Genomic DNA, 19,512 nt, shown 5'->3' with positions numbered 1-19,512 from the left:
TTCCTTTGGAGATCAACTGGAGTAGATTAAGAACACATTGGAGAGATTAAAGATCTCGTATGGCCTCGGGATCCCGCAAGAGCACCTGGATTTACTTACTTAAGGAGGTCCCACTGCAAAAATGTAAGCAATACTGACTCTGAGGCTTTTACAAAGACGACTGAGAGGTGAGATTGCCTCAAATTAACTAAACAATTTCCAAATCTATCATGACACTCTTTTAGTACATCGGTCCTTAAGGAGTGAAAACTTTCTCTAGCAGGTTTCTAGCAGGGCTTGGTTTGCAGCGCTGGGTTTCAGGTTATGACACCTCTTTTTGAAAGCAATAGACACATAACTTCCCAAACTGTTCCAATTTTTTCCTCATTCTTCCTTCAATGTTTTTGCATAGGGATTAACCACAAACAATTTGGCCAATACCACCTTATCTGTCTTCCCTTATCTTGACCGGTTTGACACAAAAGGCATGCTGCCAGTCTGTCCCCGCTCCTTTTCTTCTTCCAATGCAACTGTTTCCTCATCCGCTTTCCCCCCCCCTCTCGACCTGCTTTGGAATTATACTGAAGGAATTCAAAGATGGAAAGATGTAGTCTTTCATCAAGGGGCCCCAAGAGGGATTTTCATCCCTCCGTTTCTTATGTTCCCATCCCACTGAGACACACATCCACTATCACTTTACCTTCATCTTATTCTAGCAGGAGCAGACAGTCTTTTTATCCCGTCTATTCATCCTTTATTCCAGCTTCCCTTTTGTTGTTGGGGTGCATGCCTTTTCTCTCTGTCATCTGTTCTTTTATAAGCAGTGTCTCGACTTAGGATCAGTTATTAAAAACAGAGCCTATCAGCGTTATAACATGTAATCACTCTTCATAAGCAATAAAATGAATGTAATAACTTGAAAGCTGCATTTATGTTAGATTGATTTCAATCTTGCAACATTTTAAAAAAATTGAGCCTGTATCACCTTCAGATTCATGCCTTTAGTGCAGCATGACATTGATAGTCTATGAGTATCTCTTCTCTGTATAGGGCCCTGTTTTTTCCCCCTTATATCCCCACTCTACATAGTACATGGACATGAGCTTGGCTTTGGGTTTTTCTCCACTTTTTCTCCACTTATAAGCTTTATCTGCTGCGCTGACTGTCCTCTCATGCTCAACTCCAGCGAGTCTACATGTCATCTTGATTGATGTCTGGCATCCTTTTCTTTTCATGCATGTTCAACGGGGAAAGCCAGCATGGTGTTTATTTTTGATTGCGCCACAATTATTTTACATCTCACTCATATGTAAAGGTTACAATGTATACGCATAATATTTTCTGGAAATGTGAGTTTGAAAAGTTACTTATCAGTGAATTAATGTTATGAGAAGTGCAGAAATTATGAAAAAGAATTTTGAGCAGTGACCCCCCCCCAAAAAAAAACCTTCTCCACGTCATCTTACATAACACGGAGGAGTGTATACAGTTTTTGTATCTGTGAAAAAGTTACATATTTGTCTTATTTTGGATTTTCAGTTGCTGAATTATTGTATTCGTGAAGGCTTCAAAACACTAAAGCCCTTCAGTTTTTTTTCCTAATTAAAGAAAGTAAAAACTAGCTTAGTCTGGATGCAGTTTGTACAGGAGAAGAGACAAAGTGTAACTGATGCAGCTGTCACAAATTGTAAAAAATGCTGTGATGTGTAGTACTCAGTTTAAACAGGAGGATGTACCAAGAGATTTGACAGAATTACTGATAGGATGTTGAACCTGGCAGAATTTTGTGAGAATTGATAGCTGCTAGTAGTTCATTCCGTAAAGCTGCTACTACTGTGTGTCTCTATCAGCATCAGTCATCCAGGACACCAGTTTAACACCACAGGGTAGACGGTGAGGGTTCACTGAGATAAAGCCCCACTCAAAGAGCAACTGTGCACAGTAAACCTTGTTTTCAATTCTGGTAGCATACAGTGTGAAATGGCTAATAACCCACAAGCTAATTCCCATTTGGCAGTTCTGTTTTGTGTCCAAGTTAATCCTCCAGTAGTAAATGGCCAACTTTACAGTTTTAATTATACATATATGTGTGTGTGTGGTTGCAAACTTTACATACTGTCAAAATAATGTTAGCAATTATTAGTTAGCATCGCAAACCCAGTAGCACACTTCATTTCTCTGCTGGCCCTCTTCACATCACAATAAATTTCTCTCTGATAATTGATATTTCTCCTTGTTTTTTGGGTCCTTTTTATACCTATTCAGCTCATAAATAAGGCTGTGGTCTGCCATGTGTGTGTGCATTTACGTTTTTGTGGATCTATTGTTGGTATTGTTAAACTTATCCCAGCTTGATTTCTTTACCCAATGCTATGCAAATGGCTAGCAATGTCTTTTTTTTTCCAAGTGTACAAAACTCTAGAAAAATGTACTAAAACAGCTCTGAATGTTACTGTAGGGTATAGTCATGATGTTTCTATACTTTAAGCCAATGGGCCGTTACCCTGCAAGTTGAACATTTACCATATTTGGAAAATAAACCACAAAAAAAAAATAATAATTGGTATCTCATTTGTTCAACGTTAATCCAAATTAAGGATACACTCTACTGAGCATTTTGATTGGATGAAGCACTCCCTTCAAACAAGGAAATATTGAGTTGACCTGACAGACATTTTGATAAAATAAGGAAGTTATCTCCCTTTGTGTCTGTTTCTGATAGACAAAGGTAGCGGTCAAAACAAAGTTAAATAAAGCTAAAATGCTTCCTGACCCCTCTGCAGCTTGAAAAAAATTTAACACCAACCATTGTCATCCCCTAACCCTGTCCTTTGACCTTTAGGGCTGACCTCATGGGAGTGGATGATATTCAATCCAACTCAGCCAAGATGACAGTTACTAAAGGGAGAGATGTAAAAGTTTACACATGCAAATTTAAAGCTGAAACTAATTGGTTGTTAATAATGAAAGCCAAGTAAAACTAACACACTGTCTAACCAGCGTTGGATGGATTTAAGAACTCTATAAGAAAATCAACCAGTCCGTAGCTCAATTTCAAATATAAGCAACTCAGCATTAATGTTTTCATAATTCTGTTAAACCAACAACATTTAGACACTTATCACATTTAAGTTACTACAAATTTGATGGATAGAGTCATGCTATATGTGATATTTGTCTTTTACACGTGTATGCCAGTGATGGATGGGATCTCTGTATGTCTGTCATCAACTAAATCAATAGAAAGAGGTGCCTCTCTGAAAGAGGATGATGTTTGCGTCTTATACACTTTTTAAAAGCAAACTTTTAAGTACACAAAGTTGACAAGAGGAGCTGTGTTCCTCCCATTATTTCACAGGCTACATCTTTTGGCAAGAGAAGACATTTTCAGTCTTGGCATGCTGAGGTTGGCCTCAATAATAGCCCTATCATTGTAATAATGCCTGGCACAGTCCACACCCAAAACATCTGCACAGGCAAAAACAAAAGAGGGCTCAGTGGAAATATCACACTGGTTTAAAAACAAAGAGATAAACTGATATATGACGAAACGATTTTGACAGTTTCTAACATAATAAAATTTGTAGCAATAGAGGTGCCGAAGAATCACCCATGCATTTACTCTACCAAATGCAGTTTTTGACTTATTATTCCATAAGTGCACAAGTCAAACAAAGAAAAATGTGAGTGACCAAGCTCCATCATATCTTAAAGATCTCGTAGTGCAATATTTTCCAAACGGAGTACTGCGCTCTCATACTGCAAGTTTACTTGTGGTTCCTAGATTCTCTAAAAGTAGAATGGGAGGCAGAGCTTTCAGTTATCAGGCCCCTCTCTCATTGAACCAGCTGCCAGTATAGGTGCGGGAAGAAGACACCCTCTCTACCTTTAAGATTAGACTTAAAACTTTCCTTTTGGACAAAGCTTATAGTTAGGGGTGGCTCAGGTGAACCTGAAACATCCCATAGTTATGCTTTGACAGTTTGGGAAATGCTCTTGTCAATAAACAGCAAAAAAGTATTGGATGCAGGAAATGATTATAGGAACTGATAAATAGTCTGCGTTATAACCTGAACTACTTTATGCTATTCATATGAGTTTGTACGCTATTTTGTAGGGCTTTGGATAGAGCTATCTGTTTTTTTATCCCATTCATGCTATACTTATAATGTTGGAAACCAATAACACTTTCAAGTATTTTCCAAAAGGAATCAGAATTTAGGTGATATTTTTGAGAGATGACCTTTCAATAAAATCCTCTTTGTTCTGGTTCATTACATGACTGTGTGAGCTGACAGTCGGTGACAAAAAAAGATAAAAGTTCACCCTCAGGGATTAACAGAGCTTTAGCAAAAATCATGTGTGACATGACGTGATCCTGTCAAGTTCATCTATCCATCTCATATCAAAATATGATGACTAAAAGAGCTAAAATATCTTGCAGAGCTTGAGCACGATACAATATATACATTCTATCTCCTTGAGAAATATGATAAGGAGCCAACTGCTTTATTCTGGTTTAGAGTGCCCCTGAAGCAGAGCTGTGACAAATACTTTGAGGGATACCATTAAGATTACATCTCAAACCTAGCTATTTAAGGACACATGTAGATTAAGATACAATAGCTGGATTTGAACTCATATTAAAACAGAGGGAAAGATAGCATCAACTAACCAATTAAGTGCTGAATGCAGTCTGTGATCTTGAGAAAGCATCTTCACGCAATTCGTGGTTCCTCAACAATAACTTTCTTTCAGCCAACCGCGCTAAAGTAGAACCCGTGAACTACTTTCTGCCTTTAACTCCAGAGTGGTTAACAGCTATGACTGAGAACACTCATCACTTCACAAACCTCTAACTACAAAAGTAAAACTGAAAAAAGACAAATAAGCACCTTACCACTCAATGGGAACCCAACAATAACAGTTAAAGAAGGTAAAATGGCTGTGGCTATGTCATTTAGGCCAAACAGGAGGCCTGTACGGGGGTAGGTGGCATTACCTGAGCTATATCATTTACCTGCAGGTAGCTGAGGGTAACGGGGAGCTTGTCACTATGTTATTTAGCTAAAGTGGCGTACAGTAGGCAAGCTGTAAGTGTAGGCTTCTGTGTCAGACAGTAATTGATGTTTGGATACGGGCTGAAAGAGGCTGAGCGACAGCGGGAAGCTTAGAGTTAGTCTGGTTTTAAGTGAACACACAGAGAAGTCTCAGTTTGGGTTTCATATTTCTAATGATCTCAAAAGGTCGCTCTTAGCTAATAAAAAAAAGGCATGAGGTCAGTGGTGGACAAAAATAACAAGGAAACGCACATTTAAGAAAAACAAAAGCAATTTTCACCTGCACTTCCTGTTTCATGCAAAGCTTGAACGTGGCAATAAGAGAACAAGACATATGAAGACCATAATAAAAGACCACCTATCAGACTGTCTAGGGTGTAATTTCTACCTCTCTCTTCATTAGATCCTTTTTTGTAAAATAACACTACTATTGAATTGTCAATAATTGGGAGATATTTAATTGGAGAGTGTTGGTTCTACTGAATATACTGGGAAAAAATGGACTGAATGATCAAAAGCAGTGTTGTCGAACCTAATTCCAATTAAATGGATTTCCTCAACAGCTTCTTGTCTAATTCTGCACCAGCCTGTCAATGACCCATTGATTTAGCAAGGTGTGTTGAAGCAGGGAAATCTCAGGCCAGTGGCCCCCGGGGCATTGAACTGGACAACACTGATGAAAAGTCAAATATCTTCCTCTTGTTGCAGATAAAATTCAAGGTTTTCATGTCGTTTAAATAATGTAGCTATGTAATGATTTACATCTAATGGCACAATTAAACACAAGGATATAGTAAATGTTTAATTTCTTTTTCATTTGCTGTTTGGTTGGCTTTGGACAAAAAACCCCAAAAAACATGGTTATTGTAGTGAAAGATCAGAATATGCCCCAAAATGTTTTTGCCCAGTCATTTTTCGTAATAGCAGCATTGTATTGTGACAAAGTAGACTGTTGAACAGCAATACTATTGTGTGTTTTTTTTTAACTTATGCTGTAGCCTGGCTCCAAAACATCTCCATTTTAATCGCAGGAAAAACTTTTCTGGTTAAATACTAAATTAAACACGTTTACCTAACATTAGATTCACTACTTTTGATCAGCTGGTAGTCATTTTGAAAATAACACCCACCAAATAAATAATCTTTTTGTTTGACTTTGTTTGACTGTGATTTCATTCAGGTTATTGATAGGTGTTGTTTATCTGGAAATTATTTTATGGGATCTTAAGAGCCCCCAAGAAAAGCTTAAACAGCAGAAATTGCTTTGCCTCCAATAAGGAAATAATGAGCAAATCACAATTCAGTTCATTGTCAGGTGTCTGGGGAAATTCTGTAACCCTGACATAATGCAGAAGAACTCAAAAGACACTAGCCTTACCTTACATTTTAACAATTGGGATACAACCTCTTCCACTGTCAATGCAGGACCCTTATTAGCATAGCATGCTCAAGCTAGTTTAAGGAAAAATGAACCTAATTCAGAAGGCTACACTTAGAGAGCAGTGCTGCTTTCATGTGGATATGTAAACATGGTTGTAATGACAGGCTAGGCAACCCTGGAAAAACTATTTTGCAGGCCTTGCAATTGGTTTTGAAAAAGAAGTAACCTTGATGTGGTCAAACTTCTGAAACTGATGCTAACTTTACTTGTAGATTCTTGCTAGTTTCTCTGAAAGGTTAATCTCTTGTCTACGAGTTACTGCATACCTGGACAACAAAACAGACGTGAGCATGAAGACTGATAAACCTGGCAATTATTCCTCTGGAGTATAATTTTTTTTACATGAAAAAGAAGTGTGGACTTCTCGAAGTAATTGCTAAGTCCTAATATCTTTTTCCTCCATTACATTGACTTGCTACAGCCTGATGCATTACTTTTCTTCCACACCTTCAGATTGAAACACTGGGTTTAATTTTCTATGTTTTGGTTATTTTTATTCTATTTATCGACTGCTTTTGGCTTTTGTTGATAACGGACTCATTTTGGCTAGCCTGCCTCTTAAGTTACCATAGTCACCAGCGGATAGTTAGCCTCAAAGATGGCCACCTTTGTCCAAGCAAGTGTACCCTGCCCTTACAACCAAATGTGAAAATAAAGAACATTTATTTCTTGAATAAATTAAAATAGGGTTGTCTGGTCTAAATGTTTAGCCAGGGCTGTCAAATATTCAGAATTGCCATAAGCATTTGATAAAAACTACTTTTTTTCCTAGCAAAGTCTACAGCATTAGAACATACTGCAAAGAATTCTTTGCCATTGTACTTATCTCACTTTAACTACAGTGAACCGCTCTAAGGGTTTTTTACTGGAGAATTGAAACTCACTAAAGTGAAGCTTTTATAATCTGTTTTACTGTTAGAGAACTTCTGTCTCTGCAACACATAAAAAGAGGCGTCTTCACTTTGTGTATAATTTACAGCGTTCCACCCTCCGACCTGATGGGGATGTTGAGAGTTTTTTTTTTTTTAGGGGCTTGTCAATGTGTAAGAATTTATATGAAGCACACACACAAAACAGTCAAAACAGGTTTCCGCTCAACTTTCACTGTAAGCTCCAGCTGTAAATCAGAAGAGTAAGCTGTTCTGTTTGTTGCAACTAAAGCGCAAACGGCTGGTGATTGGAGGGTACATGTAAATATCTATAAACATAAATTCCACCTTTTCATCTAAAAGATTACCTCGCATTGTACCAACATTTCATTGGATACTATTGGTACTAGTTGATGTTGATTTATTAGTTGCAGTGACAGACCAATTAGATCCTCACCTGAAGCTAGTACATCATTTTGTGTAACCCCAACATACTCAATAAGTTATTTGTGCTGAATCATGCATTGCACACACTGATACAGATTACATTCATATTTGTAGGCATCAATTTGTGGGTCGATCTCAAGGAAATTCATTAGAATTTGAATTGGAGCCCAGGGGTCTGAACTTCTGACTTAAGTTCGAGTAAAATACCCCAAAGTGTTGTTGTAATCAAAACTTCAAAAATGAGCCAAATGTACACATCAAAAACTAAACTGCTTTGTGGGTTTGTGTAATTTCCTAAAACGAATTTCATTGTAGCTTAATCTTCTAACCACACAGACAAGAAGTAGTCCATCTGCGTGATGAAGTAAATGTAAGACAAAACATCTGTTCAGGTTGATCTGCTTTCACAAATGAGTTAAAAAGGCAGATGACAGATTGATAAAGCTTTATCATAATTAAATATTATGATAAACCTTTTTGGCAGATTTCCACAACTAGGCTATAATTCTCTTAGATGTATTTATATTTGCTCTATCAGAATCCTAAGTTTGGTAAGGCTCACAAAGTAATAAGAGTTGATTTCCTAAGATGAAGAATAAAAAAAAATTGTCTCAATTTATTTCAGTGTTCTGAACACCCAAGCTCCAACAGTTGGCTGTGTCCCTTTAAAGATGTGTCCTAATTACTTGACTACTGTGCTACTGGTGAGTGATTTTCTTTCTCAATCATAAAACTAAACACATATCCTAAGTTCAGATTTAACAGCACAAACTGGGCCAAGTCTTTTAAATTATAGCCCGAGTATTCTTACTTAATGGGGGACACTTTAGAAACTTTAGAGCTAAAGACTTTTTTTTATATGTTTGCTGAGTTTGGTATTGATGAGAAGCAGAAAATAAGTCACTGCATGTAAAAAATTATGATGTTCTCAGCTCTCGTGGCGTTTGAAACAAGGAAACTTGATCTTTCTTTTTACAATCAAACACATGAACTCACCCTGCTGCCTTTCTCTGGAAGGCACTTGCACCCGTTACTGCAGTCCCGGCCTGCGCATGGCTCGTCAGAATCTCCACCCTGCAAGAAATCAAGAATGACAGAGAGGTTAGAACAGAAGGTGACTGAACATTTTGGAGGTTATCCATGCAACAGTCGTCCTTCTTTTGAGCAAGACACCTCACAATCCTTGGCAGAGTCTGATAACTACTTAGAAGAAGAGAAAGTATCACACAGGAATGAGTCACATCAGAAAACTTTGTTGTTGCAGCAGCAGGATTAAAATAGGATTTAGAAATGGATCAGATCCAGCCAGACCTTATTCTGGCTGTTGACTGATGAAGGAGCTTTTCTAAAAGATTGATCTAATTATGTCTCCTCCACACACAGCATGTTCAACCAGGTTCTTCAGTTTATTATTTCTCTACCAACTAGTCTTCTTTCCTTGGACTTGTCTTCTCTTGATATACCAAACAGGCACAGTTGGCAGGAGATGTATATTTCCAGTGCTCCACTGTACCGGTGATTAGTAACTGAGTAACAAATCCCCCACAACTACAACCAAAGTCTAACCTTAAACTAAAAGAACAGAGTCAATGAGGCCATGAGGAAACACTTTTGCTCTAAATGACTTGAGTCATGTGGTTGGTTAGGTTTACGTTTGTGGAACCACTTAAAAGTAAATGGACAGACTTATGATTACTTAATTAATAATTCACTGTCATATGGAGGAATGTGGTCTCAGACTGCTCTCTAATCAATTGATTAATTGGATTTCATTGAATTATGATTGCAATTAATTGAATTCCAATTGGCTTGAATTGGACTATATTATTTAAGTGGCTTGAGATGACATTTGTTGTAATTTGGCGCTACATAAATAAACTGAATTTAACTGAATCTCTCTTTGAATCTAAGAGGATCCTTTTAAATGCTTTGTGATAGCAAAGAATAAGTATTATCCACCATTTCTATAGGCTATGAAGGAGGGGTATGAAGAGCCTCCGTTTTTATTGGAGAGATTTTGTTTTCCATCGCCTCTTTAAGAAGAGAGCGACCTTAGTTATTGTTAAAATTTAATAGCTCTTTTCGTTTTCCTCCTAGAGTGGAGAGATCATTATTTTTTATAGCCACACTTCTCTCTCCATAGCTATTTAGAGAAGTGTATTAGAATTTTCATTGCCTGTTTATTTCTCTGACTTGGAGATTGGAAAGTGGTCTGAATAAAGATCTGCTTATAGTGAAAATCCCTGCGCCTGTGTCCTGCCGGGTTGTGACAGAGGCCATGTTGATCTGTATCCAGGTGTACTGAACTCATCAGCTTTAGTTTGGTCTTAAAGCTTCTTTGTATCTTCAGTGACCTAATGCTTGTGCCACAATGTGAACAACAGGGTCTATTAATGAGTAATCTGGTTCCTACAATGTTTCATGTTCCTCAGCTTCAACCTCTACGAAGGAGTACATCACTTATGGAAGCTCTTAAGCCATAGTTCATCTACTTAAGTTAATATACTCCTTGTGTTGAAAAGAATTCAAATCACATTCCGACAAAAATTCCAAGTTAGTAAAGATGCAAGCTGGAATGTGTATGTAATCCACATTAAGATTAATCGCATGATTAGGCCTGAGACTACTCCCAAGGTGGCTTTAATGTGAGAAATTGAAGAGCTAAACCATGTCAGCTAACAAAAGAAACCTAAGCTCAAGTTGCTATTTGGTGACTGCGGTGAAAGTTTACTTTAGTTCACTTTAATAAGTGCTGCTCCCAAGACAACGTCACAAAATTAATACCAACATAATCAGAAATTCCTGGGGAAAATGTAAGCATCCACAGTGACAAGTGGAGAAACTCTTAGAACACGTGCAAGGAAAAGCTGCTTTTGCATTAGTCTGGATTTATAATGCTGAATTAAAAGAGTCTGAAATTTTGATCTGAGTTGTTATTCAGAAATTCTTTTCGAAGACGTCAGTCTTACAAAATACTGTGGTATTCACTTGGCTGGAATTAGTCATTTATGCCACGAGATGTCACTACAACCTACACTTACAGCCACCTCATCCTGCGCTGCAAAGACAAACCCTGTGTAGCTTCTAAATCGGTTTAGCTGTTCTTAAGTAGAACAGAAAGAACTTTTATTCAAAGGAGTGTCAGGTGAGGAAGAGCTTAAGGGGCTCTTGTTAGAAACCGTCACCTGGTTTGGCCTGGGTCTTCACACAGTAAAGAAAAGGGCCTGGGAAAGTCTGGCATCCCATGTGAAGCCCTGGCATAATGATCCTGACTTAGTGAACAATTCCTATGATCATATTTAATGATGCTGAAACTTCTGATGCAACTGGAGATGCTTTCCATACTTAGTTTTTGTTCTAAGCATCAAATCTGCAGCACATACTAGGAATTTTTGATTGTCTTGAAAAGGTCTGCAGCGCTACCAAGCCCAAAATCTAACCCAAAGACAATGTGGCTGCACTGCCCTAAACTCTTTTTCTTTTCTTTTTCTGTACTTATTTGCAATGTGCATGAAGGTTGCCTTAAAGAGACAGGAGCTGAACCAAACCCAGCACACCAGGGAGCGATCGAAGAAAGTAAGTTGGGAATGACGCAGATGCAAAAACAATGTTCGAACAAAAAAAAAAAGCTCAAAAAATGTAGTGAGGATGACACAAATCAGCAACCCAATGACAAAAAAAAAACAACAAAAAACAGTTGGAAAACAGCCTGGAAGCTGTATGAGTACAAAGTTCCCGTTGCAAGATTAAATGTGGTAAAACTGGAAAATATGCAGAAAATTTCTAAATAAAAAAAAAGTGGCAAACAGAACCCTGGTGCTGCATTTTCAATAGCCAATGCCTGCCGATGAGAGTTGCCTTCTGTGCTTACATCATAACTGAAATCCACTGCTGTAGAGGGACCAGAATGGTTTGCATTTACAAATCAACATTTCTAACCTTGTGTAGGTCCTACAAAGCACTTTTACATGTGTTTTCCATTCATACAGCACTTACTATATACTCTATATGCACTCTACATACAGTATGCATCACTTTCTCTCCACAATCACAGACAATCGAGAGTAATCTGGGGCTCATTGTCTTGCCCAAGAACTTGAGGATGAGGATGACCACTGTACTCTGGTTCGGTCAAACAAAAACAGTTCTGTTTGCCCACTTAGTGCGGCTCATTTAGGCTGGTCTGAGATCTGTCAGTTAGTGACAAGCTAGGTATCAAAGTAAGATGACGCCTTACAATTTGCCTTAATCGAATAAAGCATGATCAGAAACACGATATTTTCAAGGATTCTGTTTCAACACTGGACACAAGACACACCTGTTCCATCAGCTGCCTTTTTTCTACTCTGTCTGAGCCTATTTCTTCTATTTTCTCACAAAATAAAAAATAAAATGTCCAACAATTACTACTAATACAACTACAAGTTGTACAACCGCAACTACAACTACAAGTGCCAAAAAACAACACACGGTGAATATGGAGTAATAAAAGGAGGGGGAGCACAGCAAGGAGAAAGTGAGCCTGGCACAGAGAGGGGGAAGAAAGAGAGAAGGAGGGGAAAGGTCATTGGTGCCGGTCCAGCTTTCTACCCTCTGATCTCCTCAACTTCTCTAATCACGATGACAGAAGGAGGGCAATAGTGAGCAGGGAAAAAAGGGAACAAGACAGGGGGACAGACTGGTATAGAAAAAGGGTGAAAGAAATGGAGGGAGACCAAAAAGGCGGCGGCAGGGAGCAAAGATTCAACTTTAGGAAGCTAAAAATAGAAGGCAGACAAGTCATTTGATGCTTTAATGGTTCAAATTAAGCCTTCAAGAAAACCAAAAAAGATAAAAAATCGGGATAAAACCTGGGTCCAGTGTTACTTTACTAAAGTGTGAATTTTTTATTCAGATATTACTAAATCAGAGCGAGCAGAATCACATTGCTTATCCCCCTGAGATCCATTGTTCTCTGCTATAATCCAGCCTCCACCTGAGCAGGGAGGAGATGTGCTTGGGATCTGATCTTCATTCAACTGACTCCTGTCCACACCCTGAGTTAAAACTGACGGATTATGTGGGGAAACAGATGCTAAGCCAGCGCCCGAGGGAAAACATTTCAACCTGAATCATTAAATACAGAATGGAGACAATGAGGGAAAGCAAACTTAGACACACAGATAACACAAAGAATTGTTGGTAGTTCATAGAAACACATGGCGAATGAAATCTGACAACGTTTGGACATGTAGGTGCAGGTAATGCTGCTCCAGCGCACACAATGTACTACATTTGTGAGGGCCTCTTTAACGGCCTATTCCTAGGTACAAAAATCTGTAACCAAAACCCTCAAGAACACCTGAAAAACGGCTCCCTCGTTTCAAAATTATCTTCACTTATCAGGTTTAAAATGGCTTCTCACAAAGACACAAGCACAAAAAACACCCACGCTCAACACCACCCTGTGCAGCTCAGACAAAGATTGCTTCAGAAATATGAGGACAATGGGCCGAAACCTTCCTCTCACAATATGAGTGACACTCGATCATCTCATCACCTCGTACCCACTGAAACGCAAGCTGCATGTCTGCAAGTGTGTGTGGATTTTTACAGGTGCTCTCTGCAGAGAGAGAAAAAAAAAGGTTGGGTTGAAATTAAAGGGCGAGTTCAACAAAAATAGCTAAATGACAAAGATTCTAAGCAGGATCCTGACAAACAACTGATAATTTTCCAGTTTGCGTGATATTGTGACTACGCTGAAGTAATGGGAGGTGAAATAATTGCACCTAGAAAATCGTTGGTGTATGTTAAGTGTTAGCAGGTTGTATGTGGATCCATGTATGGCAAGCTTATGTCAAAAAGCTCTGTAATGAAAGTTTAACAGAACTAACTGTTTCCAGGGTAAGAGAAGTTGAATAAATGTATGTTTATACATATATATATACATGTATTTTCTGCATGATTGGAAATGTAGCTTTATTGTGACATAGCAAAAATGCTAAGCTTATAATTTGTATTAATTTAAAGACTTGATTGAACACGCTCTGATGCAGCCATCTACACAGACTGTGTTCGCACACATGCCCTCTTCCATTCTGTCAATCTGGAATTACCCAGCTATGTGCCTTTCAGCTTTAGCTAGTGTTTCCCAATCAATCTCCACTTGTTTGCTCATACTTTACTGTCCAAACACTTTCAGCTCTGCACGTCTAACTGAGATCTTTCAAAGGCCTCTGTAATACGTGCGAGCTGAACCTCTGCTGTAGTTCATACACCTGAGAGAGGCAGCCCGTGGGTAATGACTGGTGTCTGGACTTGCCCCGTTCATTCCTATAGGGTCTGCTGATGTTATCCGGATAAAGGTCAAATCCACCAAAATATGGTGTACTTGGAAGCTTCCTGAGCTATAATGTTGAGACAACAGTGCTTGATGAAACAGTTTTTTTTTTTCCCCTTTAAGTGAGGCAGAGCTGTGCATGCATATGTTACGGAATTCCTCGCTTCTTTTATGTTGATTCTCAGAAAGAGAATAAAAAGCTAGGAGAGGCATTTCTGTTTATTGGTTTGGCCACTAACTGGAACTGGAATCAGTGAAACGTGACAGCAAAAATGTCAGTAGGGAGCGCACAGAAATCCCCACATCGCACAGAGCCAAACTGTTATTGTATCAGGCAACGTCAAACTCCACGGCAACTACAGCTTAGGACTGTTTTAAATGAGAACCAAACAGTAGCCTTTTCACACATCCAGCAAACATAATCCAAAGAATCATTTGTTTGGAGTCTTGTTTCTGGGGACATGACTACTTTAGCTAACTGGAAGCTATAGGAAACATCTGGCTCTTTAACTGCTAATTGCTTCATTGTCCTCACCAGCTGATTGGACAGCAAAGAATCAAGACCGTTACAATAAATAAACCGTTTCTAAGGACACGTAACGCCATAGACTAAATGTTCTCTATCAAAATGAGTTGTTAATCATCCCTCAAGTGCTTGCTTGCAAACAGTCTGGCATGTCGGTGCTTACAACCATGACCACTTTCATGGGATGGAGGAAGTTTGTGACTCACAAATGTAATGTGTTCCGATTTTGTCAGCACAAAATAATCCAACAATCAGGAGGCAGGGCAGAGCTGCAGACAGAAAACCAAAACAATGAGCATCAAAGACACGGAACAGGGTGATCTTTGCAAAAGCTCGCCCATTGCACTGACTCACGTGAACTTTGACTTCCAGCCAAGTGAAAGAAAATTAAAATATGTGTTATTTTAAATGCTAAAACTGCCTTACAGTGGGTGAAATGTGATAATCTACATTGTCAGTCAACATGTCATCACACAGTATGAACCGAAGCGAGTGTAATGGGAGTTCAGTTGCCAATCAGACTGTTGATTCACTGAGTACTTAAAGGCGGTGCTGCTGTCAGTTTTTCACAAAACCTGTATGAGGTGCTCTGAGTGAAGGCAAGGCTGTATTTTCAGATGCTGTTTAAGCTTAAAGGCTCATTTATACTTCTGTTCCATACGGTACGTTTGTTTCAAACGTTGTCAAGCGTCACCCGTGCACGCTTTACGTTGGCATGGAAGTCAGACAATACCTCCACCAGAGGGCAGTTCAGATTTCGTTTCTGAGTTCCAACGTCAGTTTCAGACAGTAGCAAACATGGCGACGGTGGAGGAGATCATGACAATGCACCTTCACAGAAAGAGATATGAAAAGAGGCAGTGCAGTAGACAGCTGTGGTCTGTGCGGCCATTAAATACAACGCAGCATGTGGTCAGAGTTCTTGTTTGTTCCTTTCGCTGGTGAACATTAGCTATACTGCGCAACACTGCCCCCTGCCATTACCAGTAATAATGCTCCGTTTGCTCTGAAAATGTACCAAAATACACATGAAATGAGCAGATGGACAGAAGGCTGTGTCTGTATGCGTCTGCGTATCTGACATTGAGTATAAATGAGATATAAGGGAGTTTTACCTTTAACCTGAACCAGATAAACAGCTTCCATGCAACTGCTTATGCAGGTAAAGTAACAACAAAGGCTGCCGAAAATGGGAAAACAAGGAGCTATTCAATTATCCTTTCTTTTCTCTTCAGTTTACCGTCATGTCTGAGTTTTCTCTTTCTTTCACTCAAACTCGGCCTCCTTACCCTCTCCATCCCTCTCCTTTATCTCCTTCCTTCATCTCCATCTGTGACCCTGACATCCACCACAGGAGACAAACCAGCTGTGTTTGGGGCTCCAGCGTTCCTCGTCTGTTTATTCCTCACTGTGTATGCGTGTTATGTGTCAGCGGTACAGACTGTAAGCACACGTGCATGAGATGACTTTATGCATACAAGCAACAAATGAGGACGGATGCATGCCTGCCTCTACATTCAAGGCCAAGTTGAGATTCACATGCAGATTAATGATTGCATGCATATATATCTGAGAGTAATTATTTTCACGTCCAAGTGCACACTTTGAGTGTGTTCCTCTCCATCGGGCCACCCAACTGGAGTCAGGTCATCTATAAACAAATTTGTGAAGCTAAAGTGAGTCCAATCAGGACAACACAGACAGCCAGCTGACAGGCTGGCGGCTGCAAGTTAACTGCAGTACCTAAAAAAACAAAAAGACATTAAGACATCGGAAAGAATTCCCATTGACAGTATCTTAAAATCGGTTTATAAGACCTCTCTTATAAGAGGCCAAGAAAAATCTCTTCAAATGTCTTCTTCAGCCATAGATTCGAACGATGGCTTTTTTTCCTTTCATCGAGAGGTTAGTGGAGAGAGACGGGAAAGGGGGAGAAGACTGGGGGAAGGACACACAGCAAAGATCAGCACGGTCTGGACTTGGGCGTAAATAGAAGGACAATTTGAAAATTGCTTTACACATTTCACTTTAGATACAGTCAAAGGCAAACTTGATATACCGTGCCTAATCCTAACAGAGGTTTGCAGCTAAAGAATGAAGGTGAATCAGCCTTTACAAGCAAAAAACTCCATCGTTTGTTCTTAGTTCTTCGCTCGTGTTGTTAAAAAAAAATGCATTTACAGTAGTTATAATATAAAGTAGTTATAATCTTCTCAGATGCATTTTGCAGCTTCATGTAAGCAGCGAGCTAAAGTGGGAATATTCCCGACTGCATTTCCCAACCTTTAATCCTGTTATTACAGTTAATATTGGGAAATCTTGTAATGTCAACGTCTAAATACAGGCACACTGTTTTGTGTGGTTTTCCGTGCACAGCCAAAGTAAACCAATATTTCAGAGACTAATCTCCTCCTAAGTACCACATCTCTCCAAACACTGAGGGCTTGCAGAACCCCCCCGAGAAAAACTTTTATTCTCAAACTCAGCATTCAACTAGGTGAGACTTTTATCAAGCAAACTGGGGGGAAAGAAATCAGTTAAAATCCCCAAAGCATAGAGCACATAACTTCGATCACTTTCTACTTGGGATTTTATCACCTTTTGTTCTGACTGGCTTACTTGTAGCATCGCCACTTCAAAGTTGGCACAGCACAAAAAAACAGAACCGTCAGGAAGACTGACAGCTATGCAAAACTAATTCATATTTAGAGACAGTGTATATGAGGTGAAAATGATATGAACAGTGCAGGTGTATGTGCGTTTTCTATGAAAGTGTAAAGAGTTGCCATAGTACCTCGATGTGTAGTTGCGAAAGCTGCGAAATCTAGAAAAAAACTCTCCAAACCAACACAAACATACAAAATACTGAATTTATTGGTCAATTTATATAAAACTGAAGCGTCCACATTCTGTCTACAATAGTGTTCAGTATTTGAGTAAATGTACGTTTTAACCCCTGACAACAATAAACCCACAAATCTGTACTCACTGATTAAAAACCTGTATTCGTTACCACTCAAACACGCACACACACACACACACACACACAAATCCCCATTTCTCTTTCCTCTGGCGAAGCATTCTGCAGTCATCATGCAAGAGAGACATTGCTATCAGCAGGATTAGGCCTCTACCTGCCTAGCTTTGTTGGGCCTGTCGCTCTCATGTTGCCCTGCTCTTTCTTCCCTTCATGAACACAATTAGAGACTTACAGGGGGAAATTCTGTACAATTTTTCTTTGAGAGAAAAAAAGAACGAGAACAGGCACGCACATAGCTCAGGAGCTAATTAGCATGCCCTGGCTAATACCGCTCATGTGGATTCTGGTCTCATAACTGGTATTTCAACCCCGACGGAGGCCTTAATTACAGCCGAGTGCAAAGGTTTTAGTCACTTTAAATGTTGAGATTATCATCCATCACGCGATCAGGGACCTGGTTTGTCCTCACAAACTGTTGACACTCCATGACTCTGAACTTTCTTAAACATATTACTTTTGTAGTAAACCATCCCAGAATTCTTTGTCTTGTGTATCAGCCCAGCTGCAGGATCATAAAGTTGATTTTCCATTCTTAGAAACAATGGCTACATTTAATGTCAATCTTCTCGCCCTCTGAGATCCTAGAAGAGGCCGATGCCGGTCCAAAGTCATCACGTGCCGAAGCTCTGGAACATGAGGAACATGCAGGGTTTCCAACTGCTGTAAATCTACTCAAACCAAAAGATTTGATTTCACACAAAGGTCCAGTGACCTTCCACCACCACCCCTCCAGTTCCAAATATGGATTTGTTTGCTGGTTGAACAGAGGCATGTGCTCATTCTAGATGCTGCATGAGCGAATTCATTTTTTCTGAAACTTTGGTGACGGATACGTGGATATATCTGATGCCTTAATCAGGGCTTCTCAGTGTTATCTAACTCCAAAAAGCAGCTATCCACACAACATGTATCAGTCGCTTCAATATGCAGCCATTTCCCATGTTTCTGGAAACTTCTTTGTTTTGCAAAGTGTAAGGCTTTAAAACTGCAAAGTATCAGCAATCACATGCCACCTAAAGTGAGCCTAAGTTGCTGATTTCAAACGGAAAGGGGGCAGTGATTTGATTCAAAGTTGCTTTAGACATATCAACTCTTGGAACAAAGTATAAGATCCACTCACAACAATATTGCCTCATCTAGAGATTCCACCTCTCATGTGGACAGAAATACCGTCATGACCTCACACATAAGGGGATCGTTGCGGTCACACGATCTCCTCAAGTTGGACGCAGTCTGATGGTCTGCGTCGTGAGAACATGAGCTTCCGGTCTGGGTTTGGTTTCTCGCCCGCCTGCTCTAAATCCACACTGTTAGCATAACTGCATAAAAATAATCCCAGACCACCAAGTTTAGAATTGGGTGTCACATTCAAAGAGCATGCAGGGTCAGGACTCATTTCAACGGTCTGTTTAGCAGAAGAAAAAAACTAACTGCATTGTTACACTTTCAAACTTCAATAAACTCAAAACAAATATTTGCAACATAACCCATTCATGGAGGAATGAAAACTGCCTGCTTATGATCAACGGTGCAAAACACAACTTTGTGATGTCCTAAGTTTGCCAGGTCTTTGTCTCATTCATGCAAATCCCAGCCTGTGGAAATGATTCATCTTCCCTTTACATGTGGTCGTGTTGAAATGGTGAAGCAGGAAGACGCATAACATAACTCTATCATAGCAAAACTGGCACAAACACCCAAGCACATGCTGCTCCTCAGCAGCTCTCCGATGTCATCTGATGGCAATAAAGAAAGAGCTTGGAGATGTTGTGTGCAGCACAGAACTGGCTGCAACACAGACACAGACAAAGGAACAGACTCATTTTGGAGC

The 19,512-nt window shown here is 39.4% G+C and overlaps 1 protein-coding gene across 1 annotated transcript in view; it reads right to left on the bottom strand.

Moving 5' to 3' along the window:
* The window catches only part of col4a6 (collagen, type IV, alpha 6), a 135,324-nt gene that overhangs the window by 55,111 nt on the left and 60,701 nt on the right, over window positions 1-19,512 (bottom strand). Inside the window, exon 4 of the mRNA XM_072376961.1 lies at window positions 8,793-8,870. Within this exon, the coding sequence (XP_072233062.1) occupies window positions 8,793-8,870 (78 nt within the window). The remainder of the gene's footprint in view (window positions 1-8,792; window positions 8,871-19,512) is intronic.

The sequence above is a fragment of the Leuresthes tenuis genome, unplaced genomic scaffold, assembly GCF_036924035.1.
Source record: "Leuresthes tenuis unplaced genomic scaffold, fLeuTen1.0.hap1 SCAF_22, whole genome shotgun sequence".
NCBI classification, from domain to species: Eukaryota; Metazoa; Chordata; class Actinopteri; order Atheriniformes; family Atherinopsidae; genus Leuresthes; species Leuresthes tenuis.
This window is presented reverse-complemented; position numbering and strand designations above follow the sequence as displayed.